This window comes from Globicephala melas, chromosome X, assembly GCF_963455315.2.
Source record: "Globicephala melas chromosome X, mGloMel1.2, whole genome shotgun sequence".
Lineage (NCBI taxonomy): Eukaryota > Metazoa > Chordata > Mammalia > Artiodactyla > Delphinidae > Globicephala > Globicephala melas.
Genome location: NC_083335.1, coordinates 62,105,062 through 62,130,630, shown reverse-complemented (window position 1 = coordinate 62,130,630; position 25,569 = coordinate 62,105,062). Strand labels below are relative to the sequence as shown.

The 25,569-nt window shown below is 35.8% G+C and overlaps 1 protein-coding gene across 2 annotated transcripts in view; it reads right to left on the bottom strand.

Annotated features, from left to right (window-relative positions):
• LOC115848252 (charged multivesicular body protein 1B2-like) overlaps window positions 1-20,453 on the bottom strand; it is a 43,225-nt gene extending 22,772 nt beyond the window's left edge. Inside the window, exons 1-2 of one of the 2 annotated variants that reach the window (XM_060292781.1) lie at window positions 20,289-20,453; window positions 4,123-4,439 (exon numbers count right to left, since the gene is read on the bottom strand). In XM_060292781.1, coding sequence (XP_060148764.1) covers window positions 4,123-4,439; window positions 20,289-20,304 — 333 coding nt within the window. In that variant the 5' untranslated portion in view covers window positions 20,305-20,453. Of the gene's footprint in view, window positions 1-2,746; window positions 2,944-4,122; window positions 4,440-20,288 lie in introns of those variants that run through there. The other variant, XM_030848836.2, reaches the window with a different exon arrangement.
• Window positions 20,454-25,569: the final 5,116 nt, after the last annotated feature.

Genomic DNA, 25,569 nt, shown 5'->3' with positions numbered 1-25,569 from the left:
TTCATGTACCTGTTGGCAAATTGGTATGTCTTTTTATGAAAAATGTATATTCAGATCCTCTACACATTTTTAAATCAGATTGTTTGGTATTTTGCTTTTGACTTGTATAAATTCTTTACATATTTCAGATATAAACGCCTTATCAGCTGTATGGTTTTCAAATATTTTCTCCCACTCAGTAAGTTGCCTTTTAAATTTTTTCATGGCTTCCTTTGCTGCGCAGAAGCTTTTTTGTTGGATGAAGTCCCACGTCTTTAATTTTGCTTTTGTTGCCTCTGCTTTTGGTGTCGATTCCAAAAAATCACTGCCAAGACCAGTATCAAGGAGTTTACCATCTACGTTTTCTTCTAGAGTTTTATGACTTCACGTTTAAAGTTCAAGTCTTTAATCCATTTTGAGATAACTGCTGTATATGTTGTAAGACAGTGGTCCAGTTTTATTCTTTTGCATGTGGCTGTCCAGCTTTCCCAACACTATTTACTGAAGAGACTGTCCTTTCCCCATTGTATATTCTTGGGTCCTTTGTTGCAAATAAATTACCATAAATGTGTGGGTTTATTTCTGATTTCTCTATTCTGTTTCATTGATCTACGTGTCTGTTTTTATGTCAATATCATGCTGTCTCATTTACCACAGCTTGGTAATATAGTTTGAAATCAGGAAGCATGATGTTTGAGCCTTGTTCTTTCTCAAGATGGCCTTGGATATTCAGAGTCTTTTGTGGTTCCATATAAATTTTAGGACTGTTTGTTCTATTTCTAGGAAAACTGCCATTGGCATCTTCATAGGGATTGAACTGAATTTGTAGATTGCTTTGAGCAGTATGGACATTCTAACAATATTAATTGTTCCAACCTATGAGAATGGAATATCTTTCCATTTATTTGCATCTTCTTCAATTTCTTTCATCAATGTCTTATAGTTTTCAGTGTAGTCTTTCAGGTCCTTGGTTAAGTTTCCCTAGGTATTTTATTTTTAATGAAATTGTAAATAAGATTGTTTTCTTAACTTCTCTGATAGTTCATTATTAGTTATAGAAACACAACTGATTTTTGTATATTGATTTTGTATCCTGCAACTTTATTGCATCTGTTTATTCTCATTTTTTTTTGGTGGATTCTTCTATATATAATGCCATGGGTTTTTTATATGTAATACATGTTATCTGCTAATAGAGACAGTTTTACTTCTTCCTTTCTGATTTGGATGTCTTTTATTTCTTTTTCTTGCCTAATTGCTCTGGCTAGGACTTCCAGCAGTATGTGGAACAGAAGTGGTAAAAGTCGGCATCCTTATCTTGATCTTAGAGGAAAACCTTTTAGCTTTTTTTCCTTGGGTATGATGCTAACTGTGGGCTTGTCATCTATGGCTTTCATTATGTTGAGGTACATTCCCCCTACATCCACTTTGTTGAGAGCTGTTATCATGAATGAATGTTGAATTTTGTCACATGCCTTTTCTGCATCTATTGAGATGATTATATGATTTTTATCCTTCATTTTGTTAATGTGGTATATCACCCTGATTGACTTGTGGATGGTGAACCATCCCCACATCCCTGGAATAAATTCCATTTAATCATGGTGTATGACCCTTTTAATGCATTGTTGAATTTGGTTTGCTACTATTTTGTTGAGGATTTTTACATCTATGTTCATCAGGGCTATTGGCCTATAATGTTCTTTTCTTGTAGTTTCCTTGTCTGGTTTTGGTATCAGGGTAATGCTGGCCTCATAGAGTGAGTTTGGATGTGTCCCCTCCTCTTTAATTTTTTGGATGAGTGAATTTGAGGTTGATTGGTATTACAGTTGACCCTTGAACAACATGGGGCTAGGGGTGCCAAACCCCACTCAGTCAAAAATCCATGTATAACTTTACAGTTGGCCTTCTGTATCTACAGTTCTGCATCTGTGGATTCAACCGACCATGAATAGTGTAGTACTATAGTACATCTTGGTTGAAAAAAATATGTGCACAAGTGGACCTGTGAAGTTCAAACCTGTGTTGTTCAAAGGTGTACTTTAATTCTTTAAATGTCTGGTATAATTCACCGGTAAAACTATCTGGGCCTGGACTTTGTTTGTTGGGAATATGCATGTTTTAATACTGCTGTGCTTGACTGAGATTTGAAAATTCAAAAATTATTTTTAGGTTATTTCTAATTTCCTCAATATACAAAAATGTAAGACCAAAATCTTTTTTATGCTTTCTCTTTCCTTGAAATAGTTGGGCTTATATTTTTAGAAAAGGATGATGCTAATACATCAATTTTAAGTATTTTTTCTTCTAACTCAGCCTATTTCTTTCTCCTTTTCTGAAAGTTTTCTTCCCATAAAGTTTTCTCTATTAAGAGCATAAAATACCCAAAGTGACTCAGTTTAAGGGTAGGATATACGCTATTACCAAAGATCAGAGTAAGTTAATAAAATATTAAAGATAGATATAAAAATACACGTGTGCAGAAAAGAGTTAACACAGCAAGCCTGAGTCTGCTGTCCTTCGAAACGTCTATTTGCAAGTTTGGCGTGTAACTAGCATCTAGGAACTTGGATTTGGGGAAGGTTTGCATCTTTCCCAGAACAGTTAAGAGTGGCTCACTGTGCCTAAACTCTTTATACAAACAATGTGGTTTATGCCAAACAATGGATTTCTTTCTGGGAGACTGGAATTTTGGTGTGTGCTAGGCAGAGGATCCCTGCGTGACTACCAATAAAAGCCTTGGACTCCCAGTCACAGGAGAACTTACTTGGTAGACAACATTTAACATATGTTGTCACAATTTGTTGCTGCAGGAATTAAGCTTCTCCTGTGTGTTTCCACTGAGAACTCTTGGAAGCTTAAGCCTGGATTCCTCCAGATATCGCCCCATGTGTTTTCCCTTTGTATCCTTTAGTGTAATATGTCATAGCCATGAGTCCAACTATATGCTGAGTCCTGTGAATCCTAGAAAATACACAATGCACAAGTCACAATATACATTAATTCTATGTACTATGTATATATAAAACTTATATTCAATGGAATATTACTCAGCCATAAAAAGAAATGAAATTGAGTTATTTGTAGTGAGGGGGATGGACCTAGAGTCTGTCATACAGAATGAAGTCAGTCAGAAAGAGAAAATCAAATACTGTATGCTAACACATATATATATGGAATCTTTAAAAAAATGGTTCTAATGAACCTAGGGGCAGGACAAGAATAAAGATGCAGATGTAGAGAATGGACTTGAGCACACGGGGAGGGGAAGGGTAAGCTGCAACGAAGTGAGAGAGTAGCACTGACATATATACACCATCAAATGTAAAACAGCTAGTGGGAAGCAGCCGCATAGCACAGGGAGATCAGCTGGGTGCTCTGTGACCACCTAGAGGGGTGGGATAGGGAGGGTGGGAAGGAGATGCAAGAGGGAGAGGATATGGGGATATATGTATACACATAGCTGATTCACTTTATTATACAGCAGAAACTGACACATGATTGTAAAGCAATTATACTCCAATAAAGATGTTAAAAAAATAAAAAACTTGGGCTTCCCTGGTGGCGCAGTGGTTGACAGTCCACCTGCTGATGCAGGGGACACGGGTTCGTGCCCTGGTCCAGCAAGATCCCACATGCCGCAGAGCGGCTGGGCCCGTGAGCCATGGCTGCTGAGCCTGCGTGTCTGGAGCCTGTGCTCCGCAACGGGAGAGGCCGCAACAGTGAGAGGCCCACGTACCGCAAAAAAAAAAAAAAAAAAACTTTAGAGACTAAAGAAATTCAAATGAGCCAAAAAATGTGAAATATTATTCTGACATACAGGCTTTATACTTCTCAGTAACAGTGGTTCTGGCTACAAACCAAAGGACAGTCATTAGATCTAGGCAACAGAACAGTTAGGTAACAGCACAGTTATACTCTGTGTTATGAGCCATACTTGCACACATAAGTAGAAATAAACAAAAAAGCCATTATTAATTATGTCAGATAATAAATAATTTACTTAATAGATATTTGGCTTAAAATGCTAAAGCCAGTAATCCTTCTTCAATGTAAAATAAACTAAAACAACCACTCTTCCATCATATAACTGTGCTCATTTCATGAGTTTAAAAAAAAGTAAAAAGATTAAAAATTACTTACCTTGGGGCTTCCCTGGTGGCGCAGTGGTTGAGAGTCCGTCTGTTGATGCAGGGGACATGGGTTCGTGCCCCGGTCCAGGAAGATCCCACATACTGTGGAGCAGCTGGGCCCAGGAGCCATGGCCACTGAGCCCGCGTGTCTGGAGCCTGTGCTCTGCAACAGGAGAGGCCACAACAGTGAGAGGTCCGCATACCACACACACACAAAAAAATTACTTACCTTTTTAATCTTGGCCTTTTCAGCCTTTTCTTCTTTATCACATTTCTTGGCATTCCTATTAAGTTCCTTTGCAGCAAACTTCAAGTTAAATAGGTGTTCTGAAATTATATGTTAAGGTTTAAAAAAAAAAAGTCATTTCCCAACCTAACTGAAAACAAGATGTTAAAATTATAAAACTTATAAGATTATGCTATTTGAACCAAATATTCACAAAGTATTTGAGGAAACAGAACAATTTTTATCTCTTCCACATTTGTTTTCTGTTAAAATTAAGTTAATTATTTTAAGAAATAATTTTAGAAGAAAATAAGTAAGAAAAAGAAATAAATAAAACTTAATAATTTTAAGAAACTTAATTATTTCTATTAAAGCAAACTGATGGTTATCAAGGGGAAAGGTGGGGGGAGGGATAAATTAGGAGTTTGGGATTAACATACACACTACTATATATAAAACAGATAATCAACAAGGACCTACTGTATAGCACAGGGAAATCTACTCAATACTCTGTAATAACCTATATGGGAAAAGAATCTGAAAAATAATATATGTATATGTTTAACTAAATCACTTGGCTGTATACCTGAAACTAACACAACATTGTAAATCAACCATACTCCAATATAAAATAAAAATTTTAAAAATTAAAGTAATGGCAAGAAAGATTAATTACAAAGGGAAAAAGAGCAACTTTATAGTAGAGAAACCTGGCAGATACCACCTTACCAAAGATAATATCACCAGTAATAAAACATTTCAACACCATTTACCTTCTGAAATGATGAACTGGGAAGAGTACAGCATACTTATACGGTGGTGTTGTCAAAAACATAACCTCAATTTACTCCAGAGAAACCGTCAGGGAATCCTATACTGAGAGAGACATTCTATGTAAGATATAACTGACCAGTGTTCTTGTCAAGCGTCAAGTTCATGTAAAGCAAAGAAAGACTGAAGAACTGTTATAGAATGGAGAAGACGAAGGAGCCATGCCAACTAAATGCAATGTGTGATTGGATTCTGAAACAGAAAAAGGACATTAGGGGAAAAACTGGTGAAATCCAAATAAGATCTGTAGTTTAGTTAATATTGTAGTGATGTGGATTTCCTTCGGTTTATGATTATGTTTATGTAAGGTGTTAACATTAGGAGAAGCTTGGTAAAGGGAATAAAAGAAATCTCTGTACATTTCTGCAATTTCTCTTTAAGTCTAAAACTATTTTAAGATTAAACATTTTTAATTAAAAACGACAAAAATATAATGGGAATAAGACCCAAATAAGCAATATCACAAATCTTTCATTTTCATGACACAAGCAAAAACAAATATGAAGTAATGCACATGAATCTGACAAAGCAATGTGGATTATTTCAAAACCAACTGCTTTATATCATGATTAAATCACTATTAAGAATGATTCTATGTGTTTTCTGCCCTTTAGAAAAAGGTAAAATCTATTTTTTTTAAACCCTGATTCTATATTTCTTTGGGACATTTATAAAGGATGCAGGGTTCATTTTTTTGAAAGGCACACATACACTATATAAAGAGCTAACTGTTAGTTTGATTATATCACTATCAGAAAATAAGCATTATTCGATTATTTACCAAAGCTAAACCATAAATTAACCTTGTTCATCTCTCAAAGGCTTCATGGTTTTAATTTAACACCTTATATTTAGGGATAATGAGAGGGATGACTTGCTACCATGAGTATTTTTCATCAACAACAGATATAACTAGAATTGTTAAGAAAATAAGTATATGTGTATGAATTTCTGGGTAGTTTTAATGTATCATATATGTTACATTTTTAAGTAAGATTTATCAATTTCAGCTAGGTAACTGAGAAAATTATAGCTCCTTTTATAAATAGGGTTTTTTAACCTAAGCACTACTGATATTTTGGGCTAGATAATACTTTGTTGTGGGGGATGTCTTATGTATTCTACGAAGTTTATAAGCATTCCTGGCTTTACCCACTAGATGACACTAGCAACCCCTCTGTTTTACGAATTACAATAACCAAAACTTTCTCCAGACATTGTCAAATGCTACCTGGGGAGGGGGGCAAAATCGAACCCTGCAGAGAACCTGAATCACTGAGATAGATGGAAATAAAGAAAAAGGTAATGATTTTTTTATTTTTCAAATCATCTCCCAAATAGAATTGCTGTCTCTGTAGAAAAAGTCACTATTGTTAAAAGCTGAAATAAGAAGCCAACTATTTTAGATGAATTCATATAATTTATATATTCATTGTTGTTTTTAAAGAATGATTTCAGTTTCCCTTAAACCTGAAATTTACTACAAACTGCAGATACTGAGGACTGACTACCTACTATAGCCAACTCTAATTTAATATTAATGGTTAAGAATGATCATGATATAAAATATTAGCCAAAAATATTAATAGGAGATCCATTACTAAAGTCCATTTAATACTATAAAGCTTTTCCCCCTTCATCCTAAAAAGACATGAACCACTTCCACATTTATAATAACACATTTATAATAACACCTTGAAATACTGGATAAACTACAACAAATGCCCTTTTAAATACAGAGCTTAGATTGTAAAAATGGAAGGAAAATCCTCAGGAGACAGAAACAAGGAGGAATAAGTAAATATTAGTAGTAGGTAAGCACTGAAGCCCCTGAAGACAAAGTCCCCTATGGAGCCCATGAGATGAGACGCTGGAACTTAATTTTCTGAATAAACCTAGAACCTTGAAGGCTACAACATTAGCATAAGGGTGTCACAGAAAGAAGTCTTATCAGCTGGCAAAGGAAGATGAGATGACAAGGTTAACTGTCATTATGGGCCTTGGCTCACAGCTGGGGGTGGAGCAAACTAGATAAAAGAAAATTAGACAAAGCTGAGGAGAAAATTAGCAAACTGGAGAGGCCCACATACAGCAAAAAAAAAAATTAGCAAACTGACTATAGATCTGAATTAAGATTAGAGTGAAAAAATAAGGTTAATATGAAAGAGAGGACAAGAAATAAAGAAAACAGAGTAAAAAGGTCTAATATCTGCAATACCACAAAGATATAATAAAGACAATGTGCAAAATGTTACATTCAAAGAGATAATACTTGAGAGTCTTCCATAACTGATGAGAATAAAATCTTTAGACTCAAGAAGCACAAATAAACAAAAAACCAAACAAAAAAACAATCGCAAGCAGAACATATAAAAATCAATCCAGAGAGGCAGAGTCAAGATGGTGGTGTGGGAAGATGTGGAGTTAGCGTCCCCCCACAACTAGGGAGCCTTCCGGCCGCTGGTGGTATATTCTAATGCCCAAGGAGACAGGAGGAACCCCAGAGTGAACCAGTTTGCAGGATCTTGGTTCGCAAGCCTGGGGTTAGGCAGAAGCTACTGCAGTGGGAGCTCCAAGTCTGAAACACTGGACTAACAGAGAACTTCAGACCCCAGGGAATATTCACAGGAGTGAGGTCGCACAGAGCTCCCCATCTCAGCACCAAGACCCATCTCAGGTCTACCCAGTAGCCTACAAACTCCAGTGTTGGGAGCCTCAGGCCAAACAACCAGTAAAATAGCAGCACAATTTCACTCAAAAAAAAAAATAAGATGGCAAAAAATATGCCACAGATGAAGAAGCAAGGTAAAACTCTACAAGACCAAATAAATGAAGAGGAAATGGGCAATCTACCTGAAAAAGAATTCAGAATAATGATAGTAAAAATCATCCAGAATCTCAGTAACAGAATGGAAGTACAGATTGAGAAAATACAAGAAATGTTTAACAAAGATCTAGAAGAACTAAAGAACAAACATAGATGAACAACACAATAACTGAAATGAAAAATACACTAGAAGGAATCAATAACAGAATAACTGAGGCAGAAGGATGAATAAGTGAGCTGGAAGACAAAATGGTGGAAATAACTGCTGAGGAGCAGAATAAAGAAAAAAGAATGAAAAGAATCCAGAACAAGCTCAGACATCTCTGGGACAACACTAAACGCAACAACATTTGAATTATAGGGGTCCCAGAAGACAAAGAGAAAAAGAAAAGGTCTGAGAAAATATTTGAGGAGATTATAGTTGAAAACATTCCTAACATGGGAAAGGAAATAGTCACCCAAGTCCCATACAGGATGTCCCATACAGGATGAACCCAAGGAAAAACACACCAAGATGCATATTAATCATATTAACAAAAATTAAATTCAAAGAAAAAATATTAAAAGCAGCAAGGGAAAAACAAAAAATAACATATAAAGGAATCCCCATAAGGTTATCAGCTGATTTTTCAGTGGAAACTGCAGGCCAGAAGGGGTGGCAGGATATACTTAAAGTGATGAAAGAGAAAAACCTACAACCAAGATTACTCTACCCAGCAAGGATCTCATTCAGATTCAATAAAGAATTCAAAAGCTTTTCAGACAAGCAAAAGCTAAGAGAATTCAGCACCACCAAACCAGCTTTACAACAAATGCTAAAGAAACTTCTTGAAGCAGGAAACACAAGAGAAGAAAAAGACTCACAAAAACAAACCCAAAACAATTAAGAAAGTGGTCATAGGAACATACATATCGATAATAACCTTGATTGTAAATGGATTAAATGCCCCAGCCAAAAGACACAGACTGGCTGAATGGATACAAAAACAAGACCCATATATATGTTGTCTACAACAGACCCATTTCAGACCTAGGGACATATACAGACTGAAAGTGAAGGGATGGAAAAAGATATTCCATGCAAATGGAAATCAAAAGAAAGCTGGAGTAGCAATACTCATATCAGATAAAATAGACTTTAAAATAAAGACTGTTACAAAAGATAAGGAGGGACAGTACATAATGATCAAAGGAACAATCCAAGAAGAAGACAAAACAATTATAAATGTTTATGCACCCAACACAGGAGCACCTCAATACATAAGGCAAATGCTAACAACCATGAAAGGAGAAATCGACAGTAACACAATAACAGTATAGGACTTTAACAATGGACAGATCATCCAAACAGAAAATAAATAAGGAAACTCAAGCTTTAAATGACACAATAGACAAGATAGATCTTATTGATATTTATAGAACATTCCACCCCAAAGTGGCAGAATACACTTTCTTCTCAAGTGCACACGAAACATTCTCCAGGATAGATCACATCTTGGGTCACAAATCAATCCTCAAAAAATTTAAGAAAATTGAAATCGTATCAAGCATGTTTTTTGACCACAACGCTATAAGATTGGAAATCAATTACAGGAAAAAAATTGTAAAAAACAAATACAAGGAGGCTAAACAGTGCACTACTAAATAACCAAGAGGTCACTGAAGAAATCAAAGAAGAAATTTTAAAAATTCATAGGAAAAATTGACAATGAAAACACAATGACCCAAAACCTATGGGATGCAGTAAAAGCATTTCTAGGAGGAAAGTTTATAGCAATTCAATCTCACCTCAAGAAACAAGAAAAATCTCAAATAAACAATCTAGCCCTACACTAAAAGCAACTAGAGAAAGAAGAACAAAGAAAACCCAAAAACAGTAGAAGGAAAGAAATCATAAAGAACAGAGCAAAAATAAATGAAATAATAATGAAGAAAACAATAGCAAAGATCAATGAAACTAAAAGCTGGTTCTTTGAGAAGATAAACAAAATTGGTAAACCCTTAGCCAGACTGATCAAGAAAAAAAGGGAGGGAAGGCAAATCAATAAAATTAGAAATGAAAAAGGAGAAATCACAACTGACACTGCAGAAATACAAAGGATTATAAGAGACTACTACAAACAACTATATGCCAGTAAAATGGACAACCATGAAGAAATAGACACATTCTTGGAAAGGTACAATTTTCCAAGACTGAACAAGGAAGAATTAGATAATATAAACAGACCTATCACAAGTAATGAAATTGAAACCGTAATTAAAAATCTTCCAACAAACAAAAGTTCAGGACCAGATGGCTTCACAGGTGAATTCTATCAAACATTTAGAGAAGAGCTAACACCAATCCTTCTCAAACTCTTCCAAAAAACTGCAGAGGGAGAAACACTCCCAAATTCATTCTACAAAGCCCCCGTCACCCTGATACCAAAGCAGAAAAAGATACCACAAAAAAAGAAAATTATAGACCAATATCACTGATGAATATAGATGCAAAAATCCTCAACATAACACTAGCAAACAGAATCAAACAGCACATAAAAAGGATCAAAAACCATGATCAAGTGGGATTTAACCCAGGGATGCAAGGATTCTTCAATATATACAAATCGAACAATGTGATACACCACATTGATAAATTAAGGGAAAAAAACCATAGGATCTTCTCAATAGATGCAAAACAGCTTTTGACAAAATTCAACACCCATTCATGATAGAAATTCTCCAGAAAATGGGCATAGAGGGAACATACCTCAACATAATAAAGGCCATATATGACAAACCCACAGCAAGCATCAAACACAATGGTGAAAAATTGAAAGCATTTCCACTAAGATCAGGAAAAAGACAAAGATGTCCACTCTCACCACTCTTATTCATAGTTTTGGAAGTCCTGGCACAGCAATCAGAGAAGAAAAAGAAATAAAAGGAATACAAATTGGAAAAGAAGAAGTACAACTGTCACTGTTTGCCAATGACATGATAATATGCATAGAAAATCCTAAAGATGTCACCAGAAAACTACTAGATCTAATCAATGCATTTGGTAAGATTGCAGGATACAAAATTAATGCACAGAAGTCTCTGGCATTCCTATACACCAACAATGAAAAAAACACATAGAGAAATTAAGGAAACACTCCCATTTACCACTGCAACAAAAAGAATAAAATACCTAGGAACAAACCTGCCTAAGGAGGTGAAAGACTGGTACTCAGAAAACTATAAAGCACTGATGAAAGTAATCAAAGATGACATAAACAGATGGAGACATATACCATGTTCTTGGATTGGAAGAATCAATATTTTGAAAATGACTATACTACACAAAGCAATCTACAGATTCAATGCAATACCTATCAAACTACTTATGGCATTCTTCACAGAATTAGAATAAAATATCTTACAATTCATATGGAAACACAAAAGAACCTGAATAGCCAAAGCAATCTTGAGAAAGAAAAATAGAGTCAGAGGAATCAGGCTCCTGGATTTCTGACTATACTACAAAGCTACAGTAATCAAGACAGTATGGTACTGGCACAAAAACAGAAATATAGATCAATGGAACAGGATAGAAAGCCCAGAGATTAACCCACACACATATGGTCACCTTATCTTTGATAAAGGAGGCAAGAATATACAAAGGAGAAAAGACAGCCTCTTCAATAAGTGGTGCTGGGAAAACAGGACAGCTATATGTAAAAGAATAATGAACTTAGAACACTCCCTAACTCCATACATAAAAATAAACTCAAAATGGAGTAAAGACCTAAATGTAAGGCCAGACACTATCAAACTCTTAGAGGAAAACATAGGCAGAACACTCTATGACATAAATCACAGCAAGATACTTTTTGACCCACCTCCTAGAGAAATGGGAATAAAAACAAAAATAAACAAATGGGACCTAATGAAAGTTAAGAGCTTTTGCACAGCAAAGGAAACCATAAACAAGACCAAAAGACAACCTTCAGAATGGGAGAAAATATTTGCAAATGAAGCAACTGACAAAGGATTAATCTTCAAACTTTACAAGCAGCTCATGTAGCTCAATATCAAAAAAACAAACAACCCAATCCAAAAATGGGCAGAAGACCTAAACAGACATTTCTCCAAAGAAGATATACAGATTGCCAACAAACACATGAAAGAATGCTCAACATCATTAATCATTAGAGAAATGCAAATCAAAACTACAATGAGATATCATCTCACACTGGTCAGAATGGCCATCATCAAAAAATCTACAAACAATAAATGCTGGAGAGGCTGTGGAGAAAAGGGAACACTCTTGCACTGTTGGTGGGAATGTAAATTGATACAGCCACTATGGAGAACACTATGGAGGTTCCTTAAAAAACTACAAATAGAACTACCATACGACCCAGCAATCCCACTACTGGGCATATACGCTGAGCAAACCATAATTCAAACAGAGTCATGTACCAAAATGTTCATTGCAGCTCTATTTACAATAGCCAGGACATGGAAGCAACCTAAGTGTCCATCAACAAATGAATGGATAAAGATGTGGCACATATACAATGGAATATTACTTAGCCATAAAAAGAAACGAAATTGAGTTATTTGTGGTGAGGTGGATGGACCTAGAGTCTGTCATACAGAGTGAAGTAAGTCAGAAAGAGAAAAACAAATACCGTATGCTAACACATATATATATATAGAATCTAAGAAAAAATAATGTCATGAAGAACCTAGGGGTAAGACGGGAATAAAGACATAGACCTACTAGAGCATGGACTTGAGGATATGGTGAGGGGGAAGGGTAAGCTGTGACAAAGTGAGAGAGTGTCATGGACATATATACACTACCAAACGTAAAATAGATAGCTAGTGGGAAGCAGCCGCATAGCACAGGGAGATCAGCTAGGTGGTTTGTGACCACCTTGAAGGGTGGGATAGGGAGGGTGGGAGGGAGGGAGACGCAAGAGGGAAGAGATATGGGAACATATGTATATGTATAACTGATTCACTTTGTTATAAAGTGGAAACTAACACACCACTGTAAAGCAATTATGCTCCGATAAAGATGTTAAAAAAAATTTCACATGAAAACAAAAACAAAACCTCGAGCAATCATCATCCTTAACAGTGAATAATTAGAATTCCTTTTAAAATCAGTACAGTCATCCCTCTGTATCCATGGGTTTGCATCTGCAAATAGAGGCCCAACTAAGAGATCTGCATATCTGCAGATCTGGGTATCTGTGAGGGGAGGGGGGTGTTGGAACCAATCCCCTGCAGATACCCAGAGATGACTGTAACAAGAAAGTGATCATGATATATATATATATAGATATATATATATACACACATACATACACACACACACATATTTTTTTAAATTAAGCATTGTTCTGGAGTCCTACCAAGCATGATAAGAAAAATAAAAGGTATACAGATTACAATGGAAATCATCAAAAAATCATTACTTGAAAATACCCATAGTCTCCAACCCAGCAATCCCACTCCTAGGTATATACCATAGAGAAACTGTCCCCAGCTGACACAGCAAATATGTACAAGTGATCATAGCAGTATTGTTTATAATGACAGAAAACCATGGAAACAACCTAAATGTTCATCACTAAATAGAATGGATAAATTGTATGATATTTCTACAATAAAGCAATTATATTCCAATAAAGATGTTTAAAAAAAAAAAGGTACAGATGTTAAAAAAAAAAACTACATACAGGTGAAAGTGAAAATGACATAATGAATGAATCTGAAGAACCATCTTGAATAAAAAAGAAAACATTATACCACACACATAAAATTGGAAAATATGCAAGGCATTAATTATATCCTAAGAATGTATACGTATGTGGTCAAATATAAACAAATGCATGGAAATGATAAATATGAACTTTTAGACAGTGGTTGCCTTTGGTGGGGAAATAAGAGATGAGTTGGTAATGTTTTATTTCTTAAGCCCAGTGGCAGGTAACTGGTCTTTTATTCTTTTTTGTACTTGCTCTTGGGGAGGTGAGGATTAAAGTTACATGATTTTTGTAAAAAATTCATTTCAAATAAAAGGTTAGATTAGGAGTCTATAGTCCTATTCCATGAGATGGTATCCTTGCAATTTAAAAAAGAGGGTTGCTTGAAAATTAAAAGAAAAAAACCCAAAAGCATGTATTAAATAATACTGGTATATGGACAACACTGTTAGGAATGTGTAGTAGTATTATAACTTGGATACACTGAACCTGTTTGTGCTTGATATAAATTTAATATAAAATAGCTCTTCTCCAAGGCTGTCTTCAAACATTCTGGTCCTAAATTTTAAGTATACTCTGTGGAAACACTAATTTGAAATTTACAGTGTTAGTAGCTACTTACTCTGTATTCCCATGTTACTTTATATATGATGTACTTTTCTGTATTTCATTATAATTCTTTGTTTACATGTCTACTTCTTTAACTAGACTATGGACACCCTGAGAATATGGATGAACCCTAATTATCCTTATACCATCAGCTTAGTGCAGTGATTAACAGAAGTACTCAATAGTTTTAAGTAAATGAATAGTAGAAAAAATGTTTTGCAATGGTACCTGATATACTGGGGAAAAAGCATCACTGATGTTGGGCAAGAGGACTCAATTACACATATAAGCTTATGAATAAGTTTACACTAATACAACGATGTTTATTTCTGTAGTATATTAGGATTCTACATGATTCCATTCAGGAAAAAAAAGGGCTCTGTGGCTAAGAGTGAGAAAACCAATGTCATAGCAGATCCCAGACTTTTTAAAAAATCCTTGGACTGGTATAATTAACAGAAAGAATAGAGCAGCACCAAAAATGTAGGAAGGAGAGTCTCACAATATAGGACGGCTTTTAAAATTGAAGATATTTGGTTTTGGAAAATACTTTTTACATGGTCTCTTCTTATTTTTCCCATTTTGACTCATAAATGTAGTGTAAAGCACATGATTCCATAGAGGTGGACTACATATCTTAGACTACCACCCCTGCCAAATATATTCATATGTGTCTATGTATCCCAGGCAACCTGTAAAACCAGTGTTTTTCTGATGATGTATCTTTTGTCCTAGGCCAGAAATCAAAACACTCCTCCGTCTAAAACCTTGCCTCTAACTCTCGGGTACCTTCTACAACCAGGGTAGGCGATTCTTAAATTCAGGTGCCTGCTATTCAAATAATCACCTTCTGTATACACTACAATAAGTGAATATCCTCTATTGCTAATGTGGAAAATAATGGCGTTGATTCAACCACTAAATTGAACTATGAACCAGAGTTGATATACTGTGAAATATTTTAGATATTTTAGTTAGCTGTAAATCCTTGGAGTATTTTTCTATTTGGAAAAAATAAAACTGGCAGAATAATCTCCTTCACTGACTAATCATAAATTCAATTTGGCAAAGTGGTTGCTATTAAGACAGTATTTATTTTTCTTTGCCAACTGAAAAGACAATGACTGAAATACTTTATTTTTGATGGATTGAAGGTTTAGAAGGCTGAACAGTAATACATATTAACATGTATAGAATAATGCATAAGGCCCTAAACTAGATCTTGGGTAATCCCAGGCTCCAGCAACTTGTGCTTCAGTGATGATGGCCTCCACCAGTTACCTGACTCTGTGTCTTCACATACAGCTCCTTTGCCCAGTGTACCTTCTTCCTCCCCTCCCTACCATCTTCCTCTTAACCACTATGAGGTTTATTATACACCACCATGCTTGCTTTTTTGCTAACATAAACACTGACTCTGAAAAATTGGTCTCAAAGATCTCCATTAATGGCAGTAGATTTCCCTCCTCCTGCCAAAATCCATGCAAAAGGAAAACACTAACTCACTTAGCCCTTGGGATTGATAAATAAGTAAAATCAATGAATCATCTGAACAATTATTTCAAATTTTCAGAAAGTAGTATTCCCTACCTTCTAACTCTATAAAATTAAAATTTAAAACATTACATCATACAGGTGTACCTCTTTCTTTTTTTTTTTTTTGCAGAACGCGGGCCTCTCACTGCTGTGGCCTCTCCCGTTGCGGAGCACAAGCTCCGCACGCGCAGGCTCAGCGGCCATGGCTCACGGGCCCAGCCGCTCTGCGGCATGTGGGATCTTCCCGGACCGGGGCATGAACCCGTGTCCCCTGCATCGGCAGGCGGACTCTCAACCACTGTGCCACCAGGGAAGCCCAGGTGTACCTCTTAATAGGAAATATATCTATGAACAGACTTGCCTTCGAGAAAATCTAAGCTAGGTCCTCCCTAAAGTGATTGTGTTGATTCATGGTTTTCCAAACTCTTTTTAAAGCAAAAATCTCAAATGGAATGTCAATATATAGAAAGAGTAGCTCTGCATAACCCTAGGACTTGATCAAATATAACTGAAGTGCACTGTAAGTTCTGGAGGCACTATGGAAACGTGAACACACCAGAGACTTTGGAGCCGAGCTCAGATCCTTTACACTTACAAGCTCTGTAGTTTTCTTAGCTTTAATTGCCTGTTCTATAAAATGAGGACACTACCACCCGTCTTCCAGGGTTGTTTTGAGGTTTTGAGATGATATATAAAATCCCCAGCACAAAGTTTGGTACATAGTAGATGTTCAATAAATTGTCATTACCACCTCATGATTTAGATAAGTCACCTATCTTAACTGGGCAATACAGCTAGTCAGGGAATAAAAAAATCCCAATGTGTCTTTAAAACATTCTATGTTGGGCTTCCCTGGTGGTGCAGTGGTTAAGAATCTGCCTGCCAATGCACGGGACACGGGTTTGAGCCCTGGTCTAGGAATATCCCACATGCTGCGGAGCAACTAAGGCAGTGCACCACAACTACTGAGACTGCGCTCTAGAGCCCGCGAGCCACAACTACTGAGCCCACACATCACAGCTACTGAAGCCCACACGCCTAGAGCCCGTGCTCTGCAACGAGAAGCTACTGCAATGAGAAGCCCGCGCACCGTAACAAAGAGTAGCCCCCTCTCTCCACAACTAGGGAAAGCCCACATGCAGCAACGAAGACCCAACACAGCCAAAAATAAATAAATTTAAAAAGGAAAAAAAAAACATTCTGTGTGATTTCATTTAATAGCAATCACACTGCTGACAGGCAAAGGGGAGAAATCACCTATGCCTTAATAGATTATTGCTTTAAAATTTAAATAACAATCATTAGGGTTCCACATATTTAATATGCATACAGAAGGAAACCTTGCTCTAAGATTTCAATCTGCTTCCTCAAGAAAAACGGTTATAGTCAGTTTACTAGCAGAAATTCATAGTAGAACTCTTACGTCCTGCCTACCTCTCTGAAGTCGGTGGAGCAACTCCAAGGGAAAGTAAGTTATCCCAACATAGTAGGGCAGAAAGCTATTTGATTCCAAGTGCCAACAGTAGGATTTTACAATCCTTTACATAGAAGTAAAGGTTGAAAACAAAGGAGGTAAGAGGAAGGAATAAGAATGTTCTACTAGCACCTGCCTGCTCCAGAATAAAGCAGTGGTGCCATACCATAGATGGTTATTCATACATTTGATGAGAAAAAGTGGCATTATATACCCAACTTTCCTCTTTTTCAGCTCCCAGCATCTTCATCATCCCTTGTGTATGTCTGGGAGGTAGAGTTTGGGAACACAGAAACTCAGGGAGATCTTCAGAATTGAAAGAAACCTTAGAGATCGCTTGTCAACTTCCCTCATTGTACAGATGTGAAAACTGAAGCCTAGAGATGGGTAATTAACTGTGAATAGAAGAACAAGAAGGAATTCAAAGCCAGCTCAACTCTTATTTCTCTTTTTGCATTTTAACTTTCATAGTGAATTGCTCAGAACTGATCCTCAAATAGCATCAAATGATGAACGATAAGCATTCCTTACATAAAATACTTCTTGTAAGACAACATTCTACTAGCAAGCCAGGACATACATTGTAAGACTACTGTCAGGTGATATTTAAAAAACAAAATTTGAACTATTATTAATATCTTGGTTAAAAAATCACAATACATTTGTCAACACTAGCAAAGCCTCAGAGACTCTGATCTGTAATTCTGCTTTAGGATGTAAAGCCATTCACAATGGAGAGCATTTTTAAGGTAGCTGGCAATTTTTGCCTATAACACAGTCTCATCTGTCTAGGTGACTACAAAAGGAGACAATGATACCAGTCCAGTTCACAACATCCCTTTCTTTACTCTATGTCTACAGTACCTATTATCTACTTCGTTGCTTCTCAACCTCTTTCAGGTTAGAATCCCCTAGAGAAAGAGATGTCAGCGACAAATATTTTCCCCAGGAAAAGGCACATTGCCATACAGCATAAACTAACATGATATTGTAAAGCAAACATACTGTAATAAAAATTTTAAAAAATAAATAAATTTGGCTATTCCATCAAGTTGTTTAAAATGATATTGGATCTAATCCAACATAACTTCAGTGTATCTATCTGCCCAAGGACAGAAGTCACAATTACCATGCTAATTCAATTGTGTTAGCACATTTATTCTTCTTACATACTGTAACAATGAGATTTCTGCATTTCAAATAGGTGACAAATCAATGTTACTCAAGTTTCAGTTCAAGTTATTTATTTATGAAAGACAGGTCTGAACCCATATGTCATTTTCTTCCTCTATACTCAAAGGAAAAGGTCTGGATTCTAAAAAAAGGACCAAGAGAACTAACCACTGCCAGACGGTATGAATGAAGTCCTCACTTCCTTTGATGGACTTAAGAGTAGTTACAGTTCATTTTTGTTATGTATTAAACTACTGATAATAGTACCATTAATTTTAATTATAGTCAGGCATACACACTTTTCAGTGAAAGAAAATTAGTAACTATCTTATTATTGGAAATCACATAGAGTAGGTTTTTAGGTGAGCAAAAGTAATTTGCATTATTAAAGTAGGAAATAAAAGCAGTTTTAGAGCTATTACCTCAAACCCTTCCAAAAGATCTGGCGAAAAAGATAGCAAATTGTACTTCACTTCTTAATACTTAACATGTTCAAAACTTCGTAATTTAGTAAGCCCTTACATTTCATTTTACCTTCACAAGAGCTTTATAAGGCTGACAGGTCAGTTAGTATGTTTACAGATGAGTAAACATTGCATAACAGAGGCTATATGAGTTGTTCTAACTCACATGTTTCTTAAAAGGCAGAACTGGGATTGGAAATTGATCTTCTGACTCATAATCCAGTGCTCTTTTATGATGGTGCTTTAATAAAAATCATCTAACACAACTACACTTCTATAAATTATATCCTTTAAACTGGGCCTTTTAGTCATCTACTCTGTTCATGAAATGACCTATTTCTGCACCTCCACAAAGGTTCACATTTTATTCTTGGTTTATCTTGGCCAGTTCAGCACCAAATATGTTACCAATATTCTCAGTACAGTTTACATAATTTAATACTCTCACCAAATGTCTTTCTATATTTCAGACTTACAAATTAATGAATGAATATAGTTTCAATATGAGCTATCAGAGAATTTCTATGACCCAATTTTGTTATTTTGCCAAGTTTCATTCAATAGCAAGATATCAAAGTACTCTATTTCTGTAATGCCAATTTCTGGAAGAAGGACAGCGACATGAAAATCCTGTGATGGTATTTCACTTGCAAAAAACCACCTCATCCTTCTTCAATTCAGAGCTTCACACAGCTTGGTTCCTAACCTTGAACACATTGCTTAAGTGGTTAACACAGGTGCAACTGATGGATTTTTGTGGCTTTAGGAAACTATGAGTTTCCTCACGTGCTAAATCAGATTATTAACAAGCAAGCAATCAACTTAGTTCGGAGGGCTGGTATTAAGAACTCATTACCAGTCACCTCCATCCAGAAAAAGGAAGAAGTTCCACAAAAATTATTTGCCCTCGTTACCCATTCAAAACCTATACCTCTGCCCCAAACCTCTGGCAAACTGTCACCTGCTTCCCCACCACTCTCCTTCGATTTTTCAGAAATGGATAAATTCCCTGAAAGAACAGGTGACAGTAGCCTTCAACAAGGGAGGGTTCGTGTTCAGTAATCTTCTCAAAGCAGCCCCACGTCCCCTGATTCAGGATGCTTGCGGCTACCAGGAAAACAACAACAAACAAAACAAAATAAGCTGCCAAAGCCTACCAATCGGAGTCAGAACCCTCACCCCTCCTCAACTAGACCTAAAAGGTCACCACCAGGCAACTTCCAGGGCCCCAGGCCCTCCTCTCTCCCACCTCTTTAAGCCCTAGCAGCAACTTTTAAGAAAGGAAAGGATACTCTCCATATTCGACATGGTCCCACGACTTTTCTTGGGAGGCGACAGCCAGGGGCAGCGGCAAGGATTTGACTGCAGTGCGTTCGGAGCGCGACTCTAGTCCTGAGCTGCTGCCGGCCTGGCTCCTAGGTCCGCAATCCTACTTCCTGTTTCTGCGCGAAGAAGGCGGGGGTGGGGTGCGCGTGGGGGGATGGAGCCGTCCGCGTCCGAGGGGCGGAGCTGGGGCAAAGCCAAAATGGCTGCTGCTCTGAGAGGCGGATAGGGTGTGTGGCAGTCGCTTCCGTGCGTTGGGGGTTAGAGCGCAAGAGGTTAAGCCCCTCCCCTTCGTGTCCTTAGCTGCACCCAAGCCTAACCAGCGCCTAACGGTTTTCGTCACCCAGCTTACTTTTCTAGTTCTTTCTTTTGTCCTACTCCAAACTCTCTTTAACCTTCTGCCCCACCTCTTCCCTCAGATTTCACACTATCCTTGACCCCTCACTTTTGTTCTCAGAGCTTGTCTTACGGATGAAGGAAAAAGGTATAGGGCTTTTAAAGTACTTTAAAAAAAAGTTATAATCGTATGAAATAAGGGATTAGCGGGGTTGGTAGTTTTGAGTTGTGAGGTTCAATTAAAGTGTTAAAAAGGATATGATCCTAAAGTTTTTGGTTAGATGGGGAGGACGAAAAAAGTTAAGCCTAGGTTTAAGAGGTGAAGTTGCTGTGAAATATATATTCGTAATAAATAGTTTATTATTATTTTATAATAGATGGTGTAAAATATGAAGATTACTACCAAATCTTTAATGGACGGGAGGTTAATAGAAATGCTAAATAGCGGTTAGCATTTATATGTGAGTTATTAATATATCCAAAGGTAATTAATTAGACGCTGAATCTCTAGATTTATGGGAAGGAAGGGAATCTTTGGCGTTGGTGTCGCTGCATTTCAATTCAAAACTCTTAGACATTCCAAGAAAGAGCTCAGAGATACTACTTTGGGGGGAAAAATAGCTAGAATAATTATACCCTTATGGAGGAATTTTATAAGCTTGGCGTTTAAATTTTTCTTATCGTTAATATTTAAATATGTGGGGAAAAGAATGAGTAAATAATTGGCTAAGCCTCTTTTTACCTTTAGGATCATTTCCTGTTGAAAACTAAAATGGTTCAAAAAGCTAGTGTTTCACTCTTTTGTGTTGACTATTGGTAGGCTTCAGACTTATCGAATTATAAAACCCTTAATGCTGGAAAAACCTTTTTGAGTATAGTTCTGGGGAAGAACAATCTGTAAACTACATCCATAGATGAAACTGTATAAAGATTTTTATTTATATCTCTCCATATGTATATATTTGGGATGCAAGATTTACTTTTATGGAGACAGAAAAAAGTTGACAGATTTCATTATTGTTTCATCACTTTCCATACTAGGTAAACAACTAACTGTATTTCACAGTTTGAGAATTCTTTTTTTGGTAAAAAGTTAAAAAAAAAGTGTTTTAAAAAGTTCGTCCCTAGGTTTTTAATATGTGTTAACACAGCTCTTTCAATAAATCCACATGTTGACAGAACAATCCACTAAAGCTTAAGCATTTCCAAGTTTTATGTATTTTAGTTATATTCTTTTTTAAAAGAATAAGCCTTTTTTAAAAAGTGTTTTTAAAGTATTTTTGCAAATTGTAGAACTTCTTAGGTTGGGATCAGGTTTTTAGTAAAGTTAAAATCTGAAGAGATTTGTCCAGTTAGGAATTTGTTATTGCTGTCCATCTAAAGTAAAAAAAAAAAAAAAATACATAGCCTATATCTTTGATTTACTAACCACTTAGAAGATTAAGAAGTTGTTTTTATTTTTATGAGTTCTAAACTAATTTTTACTCCAAAAATTGCCCTCATATTATTCCTTGGACATCTTATTTCTTAAAGTTAGATTTAATAATTCTTTTGATCTTAGGCACAGTAATAGAACTATTGAATGTATATGCATATTCAGTTGTAACTGCTGCTGTTGAAAGCAAAGAATTGAAATCTGTTAAAATCATAAACTTGTTTTATGACAGAGCAAATATATTACAGAGAAAGGAAATACATCAAATTTTAATTGTTTTATTAAACATTGAATGCCTATAAAACAATATTTGTAAAACATGAGTACAGAATAAACAAAAGCAATACAACAACCTCCTGTGACTTATCACCCATTATGAGAAAAGAAAATTACCATTCCCTATAAATTCCCTTATGTACTCCTTTCCTAATCACATTCCTTTCCTTCCCTCTTTCGAGGCAACTACTGTCTCAAATTTATATATATTTTCTCTGTTTTTTTAATAGTTTTACCAATAGTATTTGCATCCCTAAACAATATGTTCTTTAGTGTTGCATGTTTTTGAACTTTGTGTAAATGAAATCATAACTTTTTCTTTCTTCTTTGACTTGCTTTTGTAACTCATCATAATGTTCCTTATTTGTGTTGCTACATGTAACCATAGTTCATTCATTTTCACTGAAATAGAGTATTCTACTGTATGAATATATCATAATTTATTCATCTATTCTCCTGATGGTGGTTATTTGGGTTGTTTCCACATTAATATAGCCTCTAAGAATATATTGGTGTTATATTAACACATACTCTGATTAAACACTAAGATCAATAACTTATTTTAGTCTCCTAAACATGTTAGTATGAAATATGGAAATGTTTAGTTTATCATAGTGATGATTAAGGTTAGTGTTTTTAAAGCCAGATGTAGTCTTTAAAATATAATTTTACTCTCTCACCCTAGGCACAATTATTCATTCATTGTTCATTGCATTTAGTCATATTTCCTGTTGTTTTGGGTTATCTTAGATATTGGCTTTGTTTCTTCCACTCTACCAGATTTAGTAATACCACCTACCCTGTCTAACCTAGATAGGCAACTACCTTTTTCTTCTTTCACTCTTAGAACAGGGCTATAGTGATAAAGATGATAGGTATAGGACCTCCCAAACTGTTCTTTTGGGACTTAGTTAACTCTAAATAAGAAGGTTTAACTGAAACAAAATAAGTCACATATTGATAAACTCAGATATGGTAAAATTCACCTATTGAAACTTAGGTGTGTTTTAAGAGATCTTGAATTTTTACTGGGATAATTGAGATGTAAAGAACCAATATAGTGTCTTAACTCAGCAGCTATTGAATGTGTTAAACTTCAGCATGAATGAAGCTAATGTGGTAATTATAATTCTCCCAGGAAATTGAGTTATTTTCATGATTCTTCATTCTTAGTTCTCTAAATATTTTGCAATCCATTGTATTACAAAGAACAAGCTTTCCTTTTTAAAGTTAAAAACATTTATAAAACAATTGCAGTTGAAATCTAAATTACTTAATTTTTAAAATTTAATTTAGGTTGTTTTGTGACAACTCAACAACGTTTTTGTTATATTTTAGCAAACAATTTCAAGATGATTAGAAAATTAAATGGTACATGACAGTTAAACTTTCCTTGAAGTAGAAAGAAAGGAATACATCAGAAAAGAGAATGGTGCATTATATAGTACCTCTCAAACTTTAGTGTTCTTGTTAAAAATACAGATGGTTGGGCCTCACCTCTATAGATTCTGATAGAATAAGTTTGTAGCAGGGCTCAGAAGTCTATATTTTGCGTCTGTTTGTGTACTGGAAATGAAAATTCTAATATAGAGAAATATAAATCTTATTATTCTGCCTAAAATAACTCAATTTGGATGGAACTTCATGGTTTACAAAGTGCTTCTTATACATCATTTCGTTTGATACTTAAAGTAACCTGAGGCAAACTGTCAGGCATTATTATCCTTTTTACCAATTAAAAAAAAAAAGAAAAACAAAGCTCAGAGAGATTATATGATTTGCCTAAGCAATTGTTTGTTTGTTTGTTTTTTCCTGTACGCGGGCCTCTCACCGCTGCGGCCTTTCCCGCCGCGGAACACAGGTTCCGGACGCGCAGGCTCCGGACGCGTAGGCTCAGCCGCTCCGTGGCACGCGGGATTTCCCCGAACCGGGGCACGAACCCGCGTCTCCCGCATCGGCAGGCGGACCCCCAACCACTGCGCCACTAGGGAAGCTCCAGCCTGAGCAAGTTTTGAGCAAATGGAGTCTGTATTCAATTCAGGACCCTTTGATTCCTAATCCAGTACTTTTGAATGTACGTAGCAGATTGGCAAGGAAGAATCATGAATAAGACCACTTCTCCTTGCTTTCTATAGCTCAAGTACCCATTTAGCATAAGAGTAAAATGAAGAATTATTCCAGCTGGCTGGCAGTCTTTATAATTTCTATAAGCAGAGTATTCAGTTTCTTGGAAATCCTAGCAAGGTATAAACGAGGGTCTTTCCTGTTCATAATGAAAAACTATTTTCCTAGGCAGACAAAGAACACCTTGCTGGTTTCATTGTTCTCCTGTGTTTTATTTGATTTTCACAATTTCATGGTCTAGCACTCTTTAAGTGGCAGGTGAAAGAGATTAGAGCTATAGACGAGGTAAAGCTCTTTTAGCTGAGGCAAATAGAAGACGAGGTGGGAATAGAAGTTTAAAGACAAGAGGAATTGGTTTGAGTGGCTGCCATAGGTGACCTGAAAAATTATCCAGTTTATAATTAGGAAGTGAGAGATGAGCAAAAGGAGACAAGATGAGAATCTGAATGTAAGGTTCAAGTGAACAGAAAAATAATGAAAAAATAGTCTTGGGTAATTAGGAAAAATCCCTCCACATATTTACCATTTCTATATGTGATAATTTCTATTATTTCATTGTTATTTTAATAAGGAATGGTAATATTTGGTGATTGCAATGTATAGTTATCAGAAAGAACATTTCTATAGAAACTTTTATTGTAACAGAGCACTCAACACTAAAATTTCTCTTTGCCAGGAAATCTTTTTAAACTTGAATAATCAGTGAGTTGATTCTTAAAAGGTGATATTGTGAGAAAGAACAAAGCATTTGCTGTTATTAGAGATCTTTCCACTTAAGATGATTCCAAAATAGTTTTGAGAGTTGAATGATTCAGAAATTCTTTAATATAGGTGTAACTGTTCACAGAGAAATTAACTTTTTATTTTTCTTTTTTAATTGAAGTATAGTTGATTTATATTAGTTTCAGAAATACAACATAAGTGATTCAACATTTTATATATTATACTCCATTAATGTTACTATAAAATATTGGCTATATTCCCTGTTCTATACATTACACCCTTGTAGCTTATTTATTTCATGCATAGTAGTTTGTACCTCTTAATCCCCTTCCTCCATCCCTCTACCCAGTGTTAAC